Source organism: Mus caroli, chromosome 9 (genome assembly GCF_900094665.2).
Source record: "Mus caroli chromosome 9, CAROLI_EIJ_v1.1, whole genome shotgun sequence".
In the NCBI taxonomy this organism is placed as follows: domain Eukaryota; kingdom Metazoa; phylum Chordata; class Mammalia; order Rodentia; family Muridae; genus Mus; species Mus caroli.
The window spans coordinates 97489944-97509111 of NC_034578.1; the positions used below are offsets into that span (position 1 = coordinate 97489944).

Consider the following 19168-nt stretch of genomic DNA (forward strand, 5'->3'; position numbering starts at 1 on the left):
CGGTTTCTGCTTCCCTAACAAATGCAGTCTCAGGTCCCGCGCAATTGGATTGGAGCAGAAGCTGTGTTCCACTCACCAGCATTCCCAAAATCCTGCGGCGGGGGTCGTGGGTAGCTGGCGGGTGTCAGGCAACCCTGCGCTCCCGCTACCCTGGCGCTGATCCGGCTGGATCAGGATCATTATTTATATTAACAAAAATGGGATGGGCCTATGCCCACTCACATGGAGATGACCATACTGGGCGCGCATTGATTCAAGTGGATGATAAATCTGTAAGTCCGTACGTTAGGATAGACTTTGACAAGAGTAATGATGGTAGCTTGTGACTGAGACACAGCCACAACCAGGCTAGTGAAATGAAGGGTAGATTCTGAATCTGGATCCCTGGCAGTGTCAGCAGTCAACAACGGGGGTACAGTGAATCAATACCACTCTGACCAGTAATGGTGACCCAGAAAGGTTCCCAGCAGTAGACACTGGCCTTAGGCCCAGCAATGGCTCAGTCTCATACCTCACGGCTGAAACATGGATTTGGTGTTTGACTCATTTGGACTGGAATCTTGTGTCGAGTCAACCTGGATGGGGATCTAGGAAGTCATCTGGGACCCCCTTAAAGGGCTGGAGATCAAGATGATTCAGGCAGATTCAGAAAGGCAAGACGACATCAGCATCCTAGTCAAGCCAGAAGAGCTCTCCTGAATCACTGGATGCAAAGTGTCCTGATACCTTCTGTTCACTTATTATTGTCTTGGTTTTTGTTGCATAATGTAGGAGTCCAAAGCTCTCTTCTTGTTTTTCATCAAAAACAAAGCAAAAACCATTGACCAGGCACTGGAATGCATCCAACACTAATGGGGTGTTTTGCATGCATTTTTTTTTTTTTTTTAGTAAACATGATTTACAAAAAAAAAAAAATATGCTCATTGTTTTTAGAAAAGGAGCAAAACTATTGAGAAGTGTGGTCACCTACCTAAGACCTCTCAACGTTAACCATGGTTCATATCCCATCAACAGCAGGCATCTTACCAAAAAGCGGGGATGGGCTCTGACTGTATCAGATTCCGAGTGGGAGAAAATGAGTTCTGGGCCCCCAAGAGTTTCTCGTGCAGTGGGAAGGGAAGAGTATGCTGGGTAGCCCCTGCAGAATATTCCCTGTGAGAAGTGAAGCATCCTCTTCTCAAGGGATGCAGAGCCTGGCACAGGACAGAGGCAGAGATGCACACTCTTGACTGACAGCCCTCTCCTCTGGGATGAGGTGAAGCAGAAATGCATTCATCCTTTCCTCTGGAGACAAGAACCCGAAAACATCATATCGGGGTCTGCCAAGACTATAGAGGAACATTCATGTAAGGAAAGGGCCCACAAATTGCAGGAGAGACTGCTTTAGGCTGATTTTTTTAAAAAAGGAAAAAGAGTAAATTAAATAGATAATGTTACACCAACTCTCCTCCTATCTCTGGAACTTTACACTTAAATCAGAGCCTGAGTCTCAAAGGGAGAGTAAGGGTCTGCAGGAAAGCATAAGTCCAGCCAGCCAGCACACTGCTTCTCCTACAGTACAGTGGCCTTTGGAAACAGGCATCATGACTACTTAGATCTCTACAGAGGTAACTACAGAAGGGACTCAAAGACATGCGCTCTGTGATGGTCCCACTGCTCCAGACCCTGTCTCAAAAGTAAGATGGCGAGGTTGGGGATGTAGCACAGAGGTAAGAGTGCTTGGTATTGAACTGTGACCACCTGAATTTAAATCCCATCATCCACATAAAAAAGCCAGGGATGGTTGTCCATGCTTACAAACAAGCATTTAGGAGTGGAGGCAGAGACAACCGGATCCTAACACCTCACTATCTAGTCTGGCCGGCAATAAAGCAGAGAGTGACATAGGATGACACCCATTGTCTTTCCCTCTCTAGACTGTACAGACATGCAGAGGCATTCACACTCACACACTCACTCGTGTGCATACACCACACACACAAATATACACACACATACAAACCACCACACAACACATTATATCATACACATACATGTGTGTGAGTGTATATATATATAAACATGCACAAAAACATATATATATATATCTCACATACACATATACATATAAACCACTACACATATAACACAACATATATGCACACATATATATGCACAGAACACATATATACATAACACACATACACACACACACACACCACACACACACACGAAGTGATAGAAGAAGAAGCCTAAAGTCATCCTCTGACCTCCACACAGTATGCAATAGTGAGTGGACCTGTACATACACAAAACACCAAAACCAAAACCAAAACCAAAACCAAAACCAAAACCAAAACCAAAACCAAAACCAAAACCAAAACCAAAACCAAAAAAAAAAAAAAAAGACAAAAGATAACAACAACAACAAAACACAAAACACAAAAAGGAGGCAATGAGACATTCAGAAAGTTTCAGAAGAGTGGCGGGGGCTTGAGGATTGCAGGAAATGCTTTGTGTGAGGAGCTAGATTAAAATGGTATTTATCTAATGGAGCGGATTATGGAGAAAAAAAAAAGGTTTCCTTAAGCATGAAATCTACTGAACATAAACATTGGTCCTCAATGATCAACCAAAGGTCAACATAACATCACAGTGTGGGAGGAGGTCCCAACACAAGGCCTGGGAGTGTTCTCCTTCAATAATGCAAGGTGATGGGGGCTTGCAGCAGAAAAGGCCATCTAGCACCATGTCTGAGCTGTCCCTCAACACAAATATTTTTAAGAAGTTAAATAGGGAGAATCCTTTCTCAGGGTTATCAAAGGAAGAAAGCATTCATGGAGAAGTTTGGGAGGAAGACCCTATTGCTGCTGTTCCAGATGTTAGCAATCTGCTACCCTAAGTGATCTTACCACAAAACACTGATGCATGGTCACCAGGAGTGTTTGGCTATTAGCTTAGAAGTTCAAACTGTACAGGACTTCATAAGGGTTAGACCTACTCTGGTCAAGCAACTGTGAAAAGGAATTTCAGATTATAGAAGTGTAAAAGCACACTTACACAGGCGATGCTGACCCTTCTCAAAACAGAGCGACAGTTATAAATAGCTCAAAGCTTTCCACTGCATCCATATGTAAAAGCCATCTACCAAGCTGGTACAGGGTGTGAGCCCAGACCCGGGGTTCAGAAAGTCTCTTACCCCCAGCTCTTGTGGGTGTATGACCTTGTGTGGCTTTTCCTCAAGAAACAAACAAACAAACAAACAGAAAGCAGATTATCTCCTAGTCAAAACCAAAAGTGGAGGCTAAGAGATGGCTCAGAGATGGGTGAAGAGTTCGCTGTGCACACAAAAGGAGCTGAGTTCAATTCCCCAGAATGCCTGTAAAATCAGGCATAGCAGTGCACACCTGGAACACGAGTGCTAGTGGATACCAGTGGATCCCTAGCCAGTCACGTCAAAGTGATGAGCACCAGGTGGTACCATGAGAGATCGTATCTCAAAACCTAAGGTGGAAGATACTGATGCTGACCTCTGGCCTTCATGTCAACATGCACACATATGTATGCACAGGTACCTGCATGCACATAAAACTTGTTAAAGTGAAAACCAAATGACTTTTCAAATGTACAACACAGATGCAGACATCGGTGTGACCTCTCATCATCAAACCCCTCTCTCTTGCAGTACAGTGAGGTATATGGAGATTCCTTCACTAAAGCCCTGGTCAGCAAAAAGTGAGCTAATTTGGAAGAGAGCAGCCTCCTCTGAGTTTGCTGACAACCCTATCTTAACAGACAAATGCGTAAGAAAAGATTGACTTTTGGAAATATTTAAAAGCATCTCCAATGCACAGCATCCAAACAGCAAGTAGTTTCCAACTGATAATGTGCCCTGTCCTAGTCTTGATAGCATAGGGAACCTTCGGACCCTATCTGCTCTAAGAGTCCCTCCCTGTAGGCAGCCTCCATGGACTGGGAACCCGAGGAGTGAGGCCCATCCCCCATCCTCTGAACCCTCCATATGTGCTCCCAGCTCTACTGACTCATGGACCACCAACTTCCCATTCTGTTCTCTGCCAAAGCTCACTCTCATCTCCAGCTAATGCTGTGCATCTTGAGACTGCACACTGTTCTGACCAGCTCAGTAAAAACTACATGGAAAAACATGCCAGAGCAGGGGTGGTTACTCTGTGGACCAGTGAGACCTGGGACTACCCCAGCATACATACAATTCACACACTCACTCTCATACAAATCCACTCACACAGAGACACTCCTATCTACACAAAGGTACACTCGCATACTCACACACTTACATGCTCTCATACAATTTCATTGACATACACACACACACACACATTCCCCTGAAAATAATCTACTACTACATAGGCACATATACTCCCAGCCCCAATCCTCCTATGCAATCACACATTCCATATTCACATACATCCATACTTGCATGTAGGCACACACACACAGTCATAGGCATACAGGCACACACACAGTACTCATGCACACATTCATATAAACTCTCACACAACCATACATGCATAGCCATACTTACAGACAAGTACACACAGGTATACTTTCATCAACATATACATACACATAGTCACACATTTACACAGGCACATACATATATAATTATATACAAGTTATACTTTCATACACAGTTATTCATACTTGTACACACATATATATGTATATATATAATACACACACACACACACACACACACATATATATATATATATATATATACACACACACATACATACACACACACATACTTACACAGGTACACTCCTCCATGAATATACATGGGTATACACAGTCATTTGCATATGCATGGCCATTACACATTCAGGCACACTCACATAAGCCTATCCACACAGTGTGCACACATATGCACAGTCATAAAAAGTACACATTCAGAAGCACACCTACACTCACACATAGGCGGGTAAAGGTGTGTGCATGCACACTCAGGCATGTACACAGGAACACTAGCCCCTTAAATATGAAACATAAACCAAGAGAAAAGAATGGGGAGGCGGGTGTTCTTGAATCTTCAAGTGGAAACACAGCAGTAGACTGCCACCACCCTCCCTGTGAGCTTCCCCAGCATTGATCTCAGAGCCCGCAACCCCCATGCCCCCCACCCCCAGCTCTCCTGGACAGGGTGGCACTGACTAATTGAGGCCTGAGTTTTCATCCTGTGGTGTGAGTTCCATCTTAACTAATTGTTGCAAGGAGGAAGTGCCATGTCCCCGAAGGCTACATAGCCTATCCCTTCTCACAGAACTGGAGCCTGATTCATAGCCCCTAACCCCTGCCACTCAGCTCTCCTGCCTCTCTATGGGTCAAAAGGAAGATCAGGCGACAGCCTCCAGGGAGACTTACAGGCTTGGCTGCCCTTGGACCTTCTCTCCATAGTCACCTTGAAAGCCCCGGTACATTCTATTTCTCCATCCCAAGCTGCCAAGGGACACCTCAGTACACTTGAAGAAGGAATAAAGGAGACAGGACAAGCTCCAGCTTGCCTCTGTGATCCATCAAAATTTCTCCCGTGTGGGTGACAGAAAGAAGGGTTTTTGCGGTCAGAAATGTAACAAGGTAATTATTTTCACACCAGTCCTTCTGCATGGTTTTTCACAGACAGCAATTTTATAAGGCATAATTATCTATTTTCGTTTGCTTCATAAATTCCTCCTTTTCCATTCCATCCCCCAGTAAACTAGAAATTATTTAAAACGAAGCCATGCAACCCGATGCTTGGTTTCACTTGGCTGTACCCTTCCTCCTCTCTTCCTGTCTGCTCCCTCTGGCTGCCCCTGCCATGGTCCCCTTACCATCTCATCTCGACCTTCTCTTGTCATTTTGAGGAGTCAGGGCATCCCAGCTCCCTCAGAACTGAAGGCTGAGCGAGGTGAGGTGGCACACACACCTGCAGTCTCAGCAGTCGAGAGGCAGCAGCAATAGGATTGAGAACTGAAGGTCATGCTTAGCTAAATAGGGAGTTCAAGGCCAGCCTAGGTAACATGAGACCCCACCACCACACCACCATTATTAAAGAACTGACTTCCTGCTGTGTGGGCCATCACTCCTGCTGTGCTTCTGGCTCCAACAACCCTTAGTGACATAGCTGGGTAGGCACGCGTGCTTTACCTATGCCGTTTCCTCCCCACTGCATGCCTAACATTAGGAGGTCAACTGTTCCCTTGTCACCAGGAGTTTTCAGGCCATGGTTGACCATGTGGTTTATGGGCAGCCATTGGTTTCTTCTCAGGACTGAACTGAAACTTGCCACTGCCACCCCCCACTCCAAACACATCATTTTTACTCTCAGATCTCCAACATCCTCTTTTGCTGGAAACTTCACTATCTTCTACACACTTCACATTTTCCAGGGAGAAAACTAAAGCAAGTTCTAACATCGATTGAGAGTTTACTATGAACCAGGCACGGGGCCAAAGATGCTGTGATGTGATTTTGCTTAATCCTCATAACAACGCAGAGAGCCACAGAGCAGAATGGGAGTGTGAGAAGGAACGGGGACGGGGACAGGGGAGAGTGAGAAAATGAGGTCAAGGTCACAGAGAAGGTAGGAGAGGGTCGAGATGCAAACGAAGTGCCTTAGTCCATCTTTTAAGTCCATCTTTGAAACACAGTGTGCAAAGGCTGCATCTGTCTGCTTCCTCAGGACCCTCTCAAAACTAGGACATCTTAGCCACTCCAGGACTCCCAGAGTCCTGATGCCTCCAGGCAGTGCACCAGGTGGGAAGCAGGAGAAAGCTGAGATGCTGTGAAGATGTATTTAGACTTTGTTCTCTATTGGCTTCTTTTGGTGTGGTAGCTCCAGGCTTCACTCGCTCATGTATCCAGCCCCCTTTGTGATATTCTTCAAGATATGCTGGGAACGCTGCCTTTCACAGTCTTGTGCACTGCTTGGGTACCTTAGTCAAATAGGAGCTGGGGCTTATGAGAACCTCAGTTTATTTAGTTGACTGTTCGGGAGCACAAGTTCAAACACCCGGGGCTTCTGATTAGCATCCAAAGCTGAGGAGTAGCCTTGTAAGGTCAGGCATTTGTTGTAGGTGGATAGGTAGATGGCTGGAAACCACAGATGGATTAACGACTATGTCGTTGGTACCCACCAAGGCAGGATTACTTATTTGCTGGTGGAGAGAAATGCCCAAACCTTTACGGGCTCCAGAAACCTTCAGTGTTGTGTGTGTTGTAGAGGCAGAAAAAAAAATCATATGGTTGGTTGTTGTCTCCTAGAGTCATGATGGAGGTGCAGAAACTATATTCAAAGCCCCGAATTGGCTCCTCAGCACCTTTCTAGACCTCCCTCCGTGCTGGTGGGACAACAATGTCCGTGATCCCTCCTTAGTCTCCCCTTCTGTCTCAGGCCCTTAATGAAAATGATCCTCTGGACCCCCCTCATAAATCATGAAGTACAGTGTCCAGATCACCAGACTTCCTTTGAGGCTTCACTGTCTGAAAGAGAAAGGTGGTCGGTTGAAGCTCACCTTTAACTGTTCCCCCAAGCTCCCACCTCATCCTGTGCATGCTTTAAGTTAGGAGGATGAAGACACCTGGGAGTGTATGGGAAAGTATTGGGCCAGAGGTCACCAAGGAGCCATTGGCCAGGTCCTCAAATGCCAGAGATAAGCATGTAGCCCTGGGCAGAAGAAGATAACAACAAAGGAGGAAAAAGAAATCAAGGAAGGAAGGAAGGAAGGAAGGAAGGAAGGAAGGAAGGAAGGAAGGAAGGAAGGAAGGAAGGAAGGAAGGAAGGGGAAATAGGCCAGAAGAAGCCATATGAATCCAGACTCTATAGGAACAGTTTCTTCTGCCTATGTCCCTAAGGTCAGTGGATTGCACATTGTCCCTTTAAACCTACCTTAGGATATGCCCATATCCCACTGAATTCACTGATAAGCGTCAAAGACAGGCTGAACAGGCAAGGCTTCCAGGGCCTCTCAGACATCAAGGTCATTTCTAGCTTTCCTAGTAGATTAAAAAGAAAATACACCCCACTCCCCCACACATATATAGCAGAAGTGCAGCTTGATCTTCATGCAGGTCCCCCAACAACTGGAGAAGGGGCTGCCCCTGAATTTGTTGCCTGCCTGTGGATCCTGTTCCCCTAACTGAGTCATCTTGTCTAGCCTCAGTGAGAGAAGATGAGCCTAGTCCTGAAGTGACCGATGTATGTGTGTGGGGAGGGGGTTGACACCCAGGGGGCTCCCCCCTTCTCACAGGAGAAGTGAAGAGGAGAGTGGGGGAGAAATTGAGAGAGGGGAGGACTGAGAGGAGACAGGGGGCTGATAGTGGGATGAAAGTGAATAGGTTAATCACTCAAGCATGTTATCTGTCTCTGTGTGTGCAGCTGTGTGTGTGTGTGTGTGTGTGTGTGTGTGTGTGCCAAAACACACTCACTAGGTTATGCTGGCTGGCCACTGAGCTCTGCCTGCCTCCAGCACTGAGATTGTGAGTGTGTAGCACCATATCCAGTTTTATTCTGTGAATTCTAGGATTAGACTCAGGTCATCAATGTTTTACCAACCAAGCTCTCATCCCAGGCCTACAGAAACATTTTAACATTACAAAAATACAGCATATACATGATGCCCCAAAAGATTAACAGGATTCATTAGAAATATTTGGTTTTCCCCAGGCCCAATGGTGCAGGACTGTGATCCTGGCTACTAAGAAGGCTGAGGCAAGAGGCTTCCTTTGGCAACATAATGAGGCATATGTTTAAAAAAATAATAATAAAATAAAATAAAATAAAAGGGCAGATCAGGGAGCATGGTCGGAGATGATAGTTGAGATGTAATATGTTTGTCTAGTAAGAAAAAGACCATAGGCTCTATCCTTAGTACTGAAAACATATCAATAATCCTTGTAATAGAGGTGCTGTAGCCATGCAAAGGGCATGTTTTATATTTATAAAGTTTTTATAAATATATTTATAAAATGTTTTATAGAAGGGAGTAGACTGCTGACATGTCACTTGAACACAATACAAAGGCCAGAAGCTAGACCGGAGGCCTTGGCTGGCTCTTGGACTCTCCTGTGTGCTCTGTGTCCTGGTTCACAGCACCATGGTGTGACAGATGCTCACTACTCCATACATTTATAAATATAGATCTCCTGCATCTTCAATGCTCGGGCAGTCCACAGTTGCTTCCTGACAGGACAAAGCCTTCATTTTACAAGGTGAACCAGCTCTCCCAGCCCCAGGCCTCCAACAGCCCCTCAGGCTGGGCTCAGCCCCCCTGCACACTTGTCTCAATAGACTGACTTGCTGGACTAGTTAGGAGCCCCAAGGCCACAGTGCAGGGCTGCATCTTTCCTCAACAGCTCTATAGATTCTCCTTGAATCTGAAAAATTATTTACTGTGGTGATGTGCCGTGCCTTTTTAAGAGAACAGATGGCACCTCCAATTAGAATGCTTTTAAAGGAAACCCTAATGAGAATATAAAAGCCAACAAATTGACTTTTTCATACAGTACTTCTCTGGCACACAATAAATCAAATATATAATGAGGCTTGGGGAAATAGTAGCTTTATTTATACATGTTTTGCCTAGCATTGTGTTGTACCCATGTCCTGCTCCCTCAGTCTCCCCACCAAGTGCTTGCCCCTCCTCCAGGATAAGGGACAATGAACCTAGGAGCTGTTCTTGATCCTGCCTGCCATGGTCAGTGTGCTTTGATTTAGCAGTTTCTAGTCGGATCCTTCCCTCTCTAGTCTATAGGCACAAGAAAAAGATATGTGTAAAGGGGCATTAGCCACGGTGGCACACTCCCTTCCCATCAAGATTAGAAAGGTACAGTATAGTGGAACCCCATTGGTGAGTAGTCCAGAGCTAGCTGAACCAGAGGTGGGAGGGGAAAACCTGTGTATTCTAACTTAAAGCTGGTCTTGGGATATGGGGTAGTATGGAGTGAGGAGTTTCCATGCTCAATTCAGAGGCATTGGAATATTCATATTTCCCCCAACAACTGATATTATAGGTCTATCACATAGGAGGGCTGGAAGACTAATACTGGTAAATAAATGCCAGAAAATACAAACACATGGGCATTTTGGGCCTCTAGCCATTGGACTGACTTCTTCCAGGTAACCTTATCATGAGGCTGGGTGAGTTGACAATTTTCCCCTTGAAGTGGGAAGCTAGGGGCCTGTATATGGATGAGTTGATCTGCAGATGGAGACTGGCCAGGGGGAAGAGCCAAAGTGCACAGAAGTACAAGGGCCAGTCTGGGTGGATACCTTTGCCTGCTGTGCAGGCTGGTGTTTGGTCTGGGCACCTGGGTAGTGATTTAGCATCTTTAATGGAATCTAAAGTGTATTCAATATTGCTTTTAAGGCTCGTGGAAGGCTGCCATCCAAGAGGCCCTTAGAAATCATAAGAGGAGACAACACCACAGAAAGACGAGGACTCTGGGCAGCAAGGGAGGAATCATTCCTGTCAATCTCCGCCCACCTGAAAAGGAAGGCCATGAAAATCAGTTTACAAGACGATGAGCTTTTCCTCAGCTCAAATCTATAACCATCGATTCAGCGTGGGACCTTGATCTAGAAGATGCTTTCATTTCTCCTCTGCACCCAGCAAAGGTTATATAAGCTACAAGGCCAGGACTGAGAAACTCTTCTACCCACACCAAATTGTGTGTATGAAATATGCCTCTGTTGTCCTCCTCCCTGGACTGAGAGGGAACTGGCTATGGGACAGTGCGTGCTCACAGTGCCACACCAGAGCACCTAGTGCAGAAACAAGTTCTAGTCTGGTTACAGGCTAACCTGCAGTATTGATCCCAGAATGCAATGGGAATACTGAGAGGAGAGAGCATCCCTGCTTCAGGGCTTTAACATTTAGAGAAGGAAAAGTTGTATAAAGTGCTGCTCAGGGACAGCCATGTTCTTGCCTTCCATTCTTATGGGAAGGAAGACCAGGAGGAAATTACCCTTTTCCCTTCCCGGAGAGTACAGATGTTCCCCTGCTTTCAGAAGAATGGCTGCTTTTCTTTCCACCTCTGATAATGGAGGAGGGACTATAGCTGATGCCTTAACCCTCAGACTCTAGAATTTGGGACACTCAGATGGGCATTGTAGTCGGGCTCCTGATCTTGTCATCTGGCAGGAGATCAGATGTTAGACACTTACAAGGAACACAAGAGATAAATATAGACATTTGATACACAAGGACTTTCATTTAGTAGCTAAGGCAATTACAGAGTGAATTGGCAGTAAATAAAACTATGAGAACTTCAAGGAAAGCAAATATAGGGCAGATGCACTGACGAATGATTTTTTCAACTGCGGGGACCAGAAGGGAGGGGTATCTTGGAGGAGGGAACTGCAAGAATTACCAGTTACTACAATGTATGAGTAGATCTTGATTTTGCACACAAACAACTCTTTAGATGGGCAGTTTTAAAATCTAGTGGACAGACGTTGCCCTGGGTGTGTGTGAGAGGAGGCCTCCCATCTGGAAAGAGAGGCATGAAAGAAGATAATCTTAACCAACAGTTTGATGCTGAGAACAGAGACCTCTCTTTCAGCACCACGGCCAGCGCCCCACTTAGTATTTCCCTGAGAGGGTGTGATCTGGTTTCTCCCCTGCTCCAGGTCCACCATTTGCACAGTCAAAGAACCAGACTGCCCAACCCACAGCCCTTACTAGACACTTACTAGTACACGCCACTTCTGGGGGATCAAAGTCTGCTCGGTAATAACCAGTCCGGCAGGTGCAGATGGGAGACGCCTCTGAAGGGGAGCGACTGTTGGAGGGGCAGTGGGAGCAGCCTTCAGCTTCCTGGCTGGCCTTGAAGGTCCCCGCAGGACAGGCTACAACACAAAGATCATGTGAGAGTTAATACAAGAATGGTAACCAGACCCCCTCCCCTGGAAATAGAAAATGAAGGTTGCCACCCTAAAACAAAAGGAGGCCGAGTTCCCGTTCACACCAAGATTCACAGAGTGAGCAACTCAGAAGGAGAGAATCCCGATTAATATTTCAGTTCTTCAAACATCTTGACAATGGCCCTTCTCATTTGAAAAATGTGAAAAGTGATTTTTTTCCACTATCAGGCTTGTCAACAGATTTTATTGGTAAGGTGAATCTAATTGTGTGGCTGGGCCCTTGCTAGACAAATGTCTATTCCTTGCTCCTACCTTAACAATCATGGCCTTTCCCTGAGCCCTTGATGAAGGAACATAGCCTACAGTCTCAGATAAAAAGGGGTCTTTGTTGGCAAGGACCAGACTTCTGATTCTTAAATGTCATAATGCAACAAACACAAGGAGCACCGAGATGTGCTCATTAGCACTCGCTTTGAATGATGGTTAAAGCACTAAAATTCACAGCAATTCTCTACTGAAAAATTAAAGTGATTTCAAGGTCACTGCCTTGAAAGCACCATTCTACCTTAATTGCATCTTGATATGCTTAAGAGGGCGGGACAAGAAAAAGATGGGGCTCTACAGGCAGCTTGGGTCACCTTTCATACATACACAATAGGAAAGCCTGGGAAGACCTGAGATAGCCTGGGGCTTACGCGGGGTGTGCTCACTTATGGGTACCTCATCTAATGTCTTGGAGAACTAGACTCTCAAGAGTCATGTCCTGAAATGTTTGTCTCCATAGTGTCCCACAAGCTGTGGCCATGTCTCATCTACTGAGACGGGTAATCTCATCCTTGTGGCCCCAGAACTATAATCCCGCCTGCCCTATTTCCCCAAGGGCTGTTCCTACCACACCATTCCTTGCTTCTTCCTATTCCCCTAAACCCAGCTCTGATTCGTCCTTCCTTGAGATTGGGTAAAACTTATTGCCCAGTCAACTTGTTTGGACTCCCTACGAACTTCAGTAATCCATTCAACAAATATTCCTGGTCCATCTTTTGAGATCCCGCCACAGGGGTTGCAAGCTGCCGTTGAGGAGATTTGGATCTACTGTGGCCACACTATTTGTCTTAGTTAGGATTTGTATTGCTGTGATAAAACACCATGACCAAAAGCAATTTGAGGAGGAAAGAGTTTATTTCACTCTCACTCTCTGTTCTATATCACAATGCATCATTAAAAGAAGGGAGAGCAGGAACTTACACAGGACAAAGACCCAGAGGCAGGAGCTAATGCAGGGATCCTGGAGGGGTGCTGCTTCCTGGCTTGCTCTCCATGGCTTTTTCAGTCTGCATTCTTATAGAACCCAGGACCACCAGCTCAAGGGTAGTCCCTATCACACTAGGCTACCCGCCCCCCTCCCATTCAATCACTATGAAAATGCTGTTCTGCTTTCTTATAGAACCCAGCCCCATCTACAGCCCCACCTTATAGAGACAGTTTCTCAATTGAAGCTCCCTCCTCTCTGAAGACTCTAGCTTGTGTCAAGTTGACATAAAACTAGCCAGGACACTATTATAGTATGGTGTGATTGTCGCCTGAACAGGGTTGTTGTAAAGGCTTCCACTTAGATGAAGACCATCTTCTCAAATACATTGTTCCCTCCCCAAAAGAGCGGTGGATTCTTTAATAATAGCAGTAATAGCAGTAGCCACCATCTGTTACCTCGCCTTAAGTGTTTTACGTACATTACTCTATGGGGTGGCTATTATTATCTCCATTTTGCTAATGAGGAAGTTAGGACATGGAAAGGTTAAAACATTCCCAAGATCACTTAGTGAGAGAGCTGATGGTGATGGTACACATGTAAGCTATTTTGAAAACATTTACCACTTCCCCGCCAAGACAAGAAGAGAGAATCATCTCTTACACTGAGATTCCTCCATCCGCTGCTCACTTGAGTGAGGAGACAGCCTAAAGTTACACTGGATGTGTCCTGGATGGGAGCCCATCACAGAGTGGAGGAGGGAAACTCTGTGAAATGGGAAATTCTGGAATGGTGTAACCCAATTGCATTTCATGGAATACAAATTCTTTAAGTTTTCTATGCCCATTATCTACAGGAAATATGGGCCTGAACATAAAGCATAAAGTTCATTGTTTACTGCAGAATGTCTCAGAACTTCAAGAAACAAGGTCTTGAATGCCAGTATTCTTTTTCTTTCCCTTTTTCTTTCCCCCAAGCAGGCCTCTGCTGCAGTGCATCCTCTGAGACTCACATTCCCTGGAACACACTGGGTACACTGCTGTTTCCCAACTGTTGGGCAAACAATAATTGCCGTTGTAACACACACCAGAAACAGGCCACTCACTGACCCATGTTCACACATTCAAAAGAAAACAAATGAAAATCTCTGCAGCAAGAAAAAAGAATAAGTTGGAAATTTTTCAAACAAAAGAGTCAATCAATAAAACTCCAAGCAGAAAGCATCAACTGTCATACATGGAGCAGTCTAAAATCTGGCTCACTTATCTGCCTTTCTGAGCCCGTTCACTTAGGAATCTCTTCCCCTTTTCCTCTCTCTACATGTTGGTCTTGTCTATTGAGTCTCTAGTATCCCTACCCTGCCAGGTTCTGCTGCTTCTACACATCAGAATGCCTTCCTGGGAAGGGGAGGGAAGCTGGTGACTACTCATGCATTCATATCCAGTCCCTGCCACGCTGTAATTTTCTTAATGTACTGGTCCAAGAAGAACAAAGTGTTTTCACTTTCTTCCCAGCACTTAAAAGCCACCTCACATTACATTTAATAAGTTAACAGCATAAACAGTCATCCTGATATCCACAAGTGGAAGTAGGGTTTGAAGACGCCTTTCTCTGAGATTTCTGATGAAGGAACAGGATGTCTCTGATCTGGACGACAGGATCTCCAAGGAGAGGAGCTAGAAGCCAAACTAATTCTTATTTATTGTCTGTGTATTCTCTCTCTCTCTCTCTGTCTCTGTCTCTCTCTGTGTGTGTGTGTGTGTGTGTGTGTGTGTGTGTGTGTGTGTGTGTGCACATGCATGTGCATATATGTGTTTGGATATTCATGTGCACACACATGCATGTGCAGGTCGAAGTCAAAACTGAGTATCTTCCTCAATCATGTCCACCTTGTTTTTTGACACAGACTGCTGAACATGGAGCTCACCGATTCTGTTAGGCTAGTCAGCCTATGAGCTCAGCAGTCCTCCTGCCTCTACATGTGTCCATATCACTGAGGTCACAGACATGTACCACTGCACCCTGCTTTTTTATTTATTTGGCAGGCTTTAGGCATCTGAGGTCAGGTGCTCACACTTACACAACAAGCACTTTTCTTACTAAGTTATCTCCCCAGAAGCCCACAAGCTGGACCTTAGAGAGAGGTCCAGAAACAGTTGGAGGAGAGAGGTCTGACTCTGTAGTCCCCAAGGAAGTGAGAACTGGACCACGGCTACTTGGCATCCTTGCTCTGACTTCTGCATTCTCTGATTCCCACCAAGGTAAGCATCTGTGATTGACAGTACCACTCAGAGCCTCAGTTTCTTCATTCTATAAAATATCTACCTATCTTGCTCACAGGTCAGCAGTATTTAATAAACCCACATATGTGACATGGCTTGCACTCCTGTGTACCATAGCAGGGTAGCTCCCCTCATCCCAGTTTACACACCCTTTTTGAAAGTCTAGTTTTCTTTGAAATAACTTTACAATTCAAAGTTGGAATAGATGTTTGGAACACCAAAGGCATTAAAGTCTTAGAAACAAATGGAAAAATGTGTTTCTGTTTAGACTGTTTCTGTCTACATAGTTGGAGAACCATTGTATTTATAAGATACATTTTACCTATAATTGTAACATAGTTGCATTCCATGTTTTAATATTTTAATGAAATCTGTGTCCAGACAGTCTTTAATTTGTAAGGACCACCTTTCTAAATTCGCACACTGAACTTGGAGACTGTAATGTGTAATCACGCCAGCACAATGTTTTCTCATATAGCTCATGCTTTAAATAACAGTTACAGTGGCAGGCTAGTCTGCAAAACCTTTTAAACTCATCTTGTATCAGATCCCACTAATCAGAAATAGATGCTGACACTGTTGTTTCTTACTAAGAAAAATAAGTAAGAAAAGCATACTTCCCTTGAGAAAAAAAATAGCTGTAATTAGAAGTGATAAGTGAGTATTTACGTCGATTTTGGCAAAGAACATATAGACCTATGGCTCAAAGAAATGAATGTGAAGGACTCGTTGTGCAAGTGGGAGGACCTAAGCTTGGAACCCCAGGACAGAATTGTAGCGCTCCTATGGTAGAATGGAAGGCAGAGACAGGAGAATTCCCGGGATCCCACAGGCCAGATAGCCTGCCATATGCAGTGGTAAACAGTAAGAAGCTCTGCTCTTAATGAAGGAGAAGTTGAGGACTAATAGTCTAGGCTACCCCATGACCCTCTGACTTCAACGTGAGTACCATAGCATGTGTGTGTGTGGCCCTCACATGAACATATGCATACATATCCACATACACCACACACACACACACACACACACACGTGAGAGAGAGAGAGAGAGAGAGAGAGAGAGAGAGAGAGAGAGAGAGAGAGGACTGATCTACAGAAACAATAACAGTTAAATATTGTTAGCCACATGCAAACACTTTTGAGGTAGATAACAGTTCTTTGACTTAATATTTCAAAATCTAGTTTTCTTTCCTTATAGAGGATTACGGTCCAGTCACCACTAGCATGATGCGCATCTCCATTCAGCCACTGTTTGCTGAGGACATACTGGAAGTCAGGGGACTCGCTAAGAGGAATAGCACTGTGTGTGCCAAAAGAGTTTCTGGCTTTTGGGGCTCCCTTTCTGATGGGATGAAGTAGGATAGAGCATCACTTCTAAAGCAGAGCTATGCTGATCAGGGCCCAGTCAGCCAGACACACACATTTTGGAAATCCAGCCTTGTAAGATGAGGCCCTGGTGAGGCATCTTCCTAGGAGGCAAGATTCAGAAAGGGAGGCCTAGTGATGAGACTCAGTCAGGAATGATACTTGCCTGGCATAGGTAATGCTGTCGGCCTGACCCCCAGCCCTGTGTAAACCAGACAGGGTGGTGCTTGTCTGTAATCTCAACACTTGGGAGGCCAAGGCAGGAGGACTAGAAGTTCAAAGTCATCCTCAGCTCAGAGACTACAGGAACTGTGTTTCCAACAACAATACAAAAAGATTCAGAAGTACGGATGATGACAGAGCTGGAGTCAAAGAGGTGGGAGATGTGGGCAGAAGACTTGGGCAAGGATCATTTGAGCAGGATTATAAGGGTGGGTGGGAAGCCACTCGGAATTGCCGGTGTATTTCTGGGATATAACAAGACTCCGCGATATGAGGCTGCATTTCTGACATAGGAGCAGACCACAGTTGTCTTTATTTCTTTAAAAATGGGGAGGTTTCTCTCCTTCATTGTAAGTGACCAGGTTCAGACAAAGGCTAAGATGGCAGAACAGAGGTGGGGGGTGGGCGTACACTTTCCATCCTCTCTCCTTCTTCCTGCCTTCAGCAGAGGGAGGGGAGGAGACCTGAGTGCTCCACTCCTAAGCACATACATACTTCCCATCCTCCAAGCAAAACACACATTTCCCTCCCCTTTAAGCAACACAAGGAGGCTGGCATGTGTCATCTCCAGCAGAAGGTCACCTTGGAATGCTACCCCCCTCCCCACTTCTCAGCACCTCAAAGCTGTAACAAATTACCTGCTGCTTACAATGCTCTCGAGAACGCCCCTCTCCTCCCGTCCCTGCACGAAGCCTTCCAGTGACACAGAATCCATCACCTACAGTACTATTACTTTATAAAGAAACAGATTAAGTGTCTCATAAACAGTGCAGTGATTGAGATAATGGAAAGCGCCTCTCGTCCCCCGTCTGCAGCATCAGGTTATGAAGCTTCTCCAAGCAGCCAGGAAGAGGAAATTAATAGAAGCAAGAGGGAATAACCACTTTTATGCAATTTCCTCAGGAGATAGTGGACCATCTAATCTTTATTGGAGCCCTTTAACCTGTCACTCACCACTCACCAGAGCCTCTTTAGCTCTCGCAATTTTTCCCGATATCTAAGGAAGATAAGACGGAAACCTCAAAATATTATTTGATAATTTCTTCCAAAGGTGGAGGGTGCCCCACTGCCTCTGTCCCCTCCTTTCTCAATGGAGGACTCAGAAAACATTTCTATGCAGCAGAAATGGAGGAGAGCTTAACTATTCTTGGTGCATCGTCCAGGAGGTCAGCTCTACTCGGCAGGAAGAGACTCTCTCTTTGCATTTTAAATGCGGTTTTTTCTCTCTACCACTGCCTTCTGTCCTTGCACTCTCTTTTTAATAATCTGATTACTTCTCTTGATCTAATTTTTTTTCCCCAAATGAGTTTGCAAAGGTTCATGCCAATGAATATTCATCTCCTGCTTAAGATCCAGCACCTCTTTCTCAAGGCAGGTCTAACACAGCAGCTGGTTCAGGGAGGTCTGCCTGCCTGGTGGGTTGACAATGCAGGAGCTGAGCACAGGAGCTCAGGAAGAAAGAGGTTCACAGCACATCAGTCCTAGCCCCTCCCCTATTACCTCTGTGGCTTCCTTGCACTGTACATGCATCTCTTTGCAGCTGTTCAGAACTGCAAGTTAGATGTGGAAGTGAGGGACACATGTGGCTCTGCATGGCTCCTCCCACACAGATCTTGTGGTTGGAGTTCCCCAGGGTTACACCAAGAATGCTGACTCCACCCATCCACCACCTATATACCTATTCATTCACCAATCAGTCCACTCACTCACGCATACATCAAACCACATACTCATCCATAAATAATTCTACCCATCCAATCCATCCACCCATCCATCCCCTTATCCACAATCAAGCTTCCTACTTAACCAGCCACTCATCCATCTATCTACCTACGTATCCATCTATCCATCCATCCATCCTTCCACTCATCCATCCATCTATCCACACAGCTATCATCCATCAATCCATCCATCCACCCACCCATCCATCTACCTACCAATCCATCCATTCTCTACCCACCCATCCATCAAATGATACACCCAAACAATGACTCATTTACCCACTCATCCCTCCACCCATCTACAGCAGTAGTTTGAATGCTCTCTAAAAATCTGACTCATGTTTGTGTTTCTCTTTCTTCCATGCATGGCACTTCCACATATTATGGCTGGTTAAAATGGATGCTCACTGAAGGCCTACTGCAATAATGCCCCAAAGATCAAAGCTACGACAATAACAACTGCAACA

At 45.2% G+C, this 19168-nt stretch overlaps 1 protein-coding gene across 1 annotated transcript in view; it reads right to left on the reverse strand.

Moving 5' to 3' along the window:
- Ephb1 (EPH receptor B1) overlaps positions 1 to 19168 on the reverse strand; it is a 431927-nt gene that overhangs the window by 133711 nt on the left and 279048 nt on the right. Inside the window, exon 4 of the mRNA XM_021171331.2 lies at positions 11693 to 11848. Coding sequence (XP_021026990.1) covers positions 11693 to 11848 — 156 coding nt within the window. The remainder of the gene's footprint in view (positions 1 to 11692; positions 11849 to 19168) is intronic.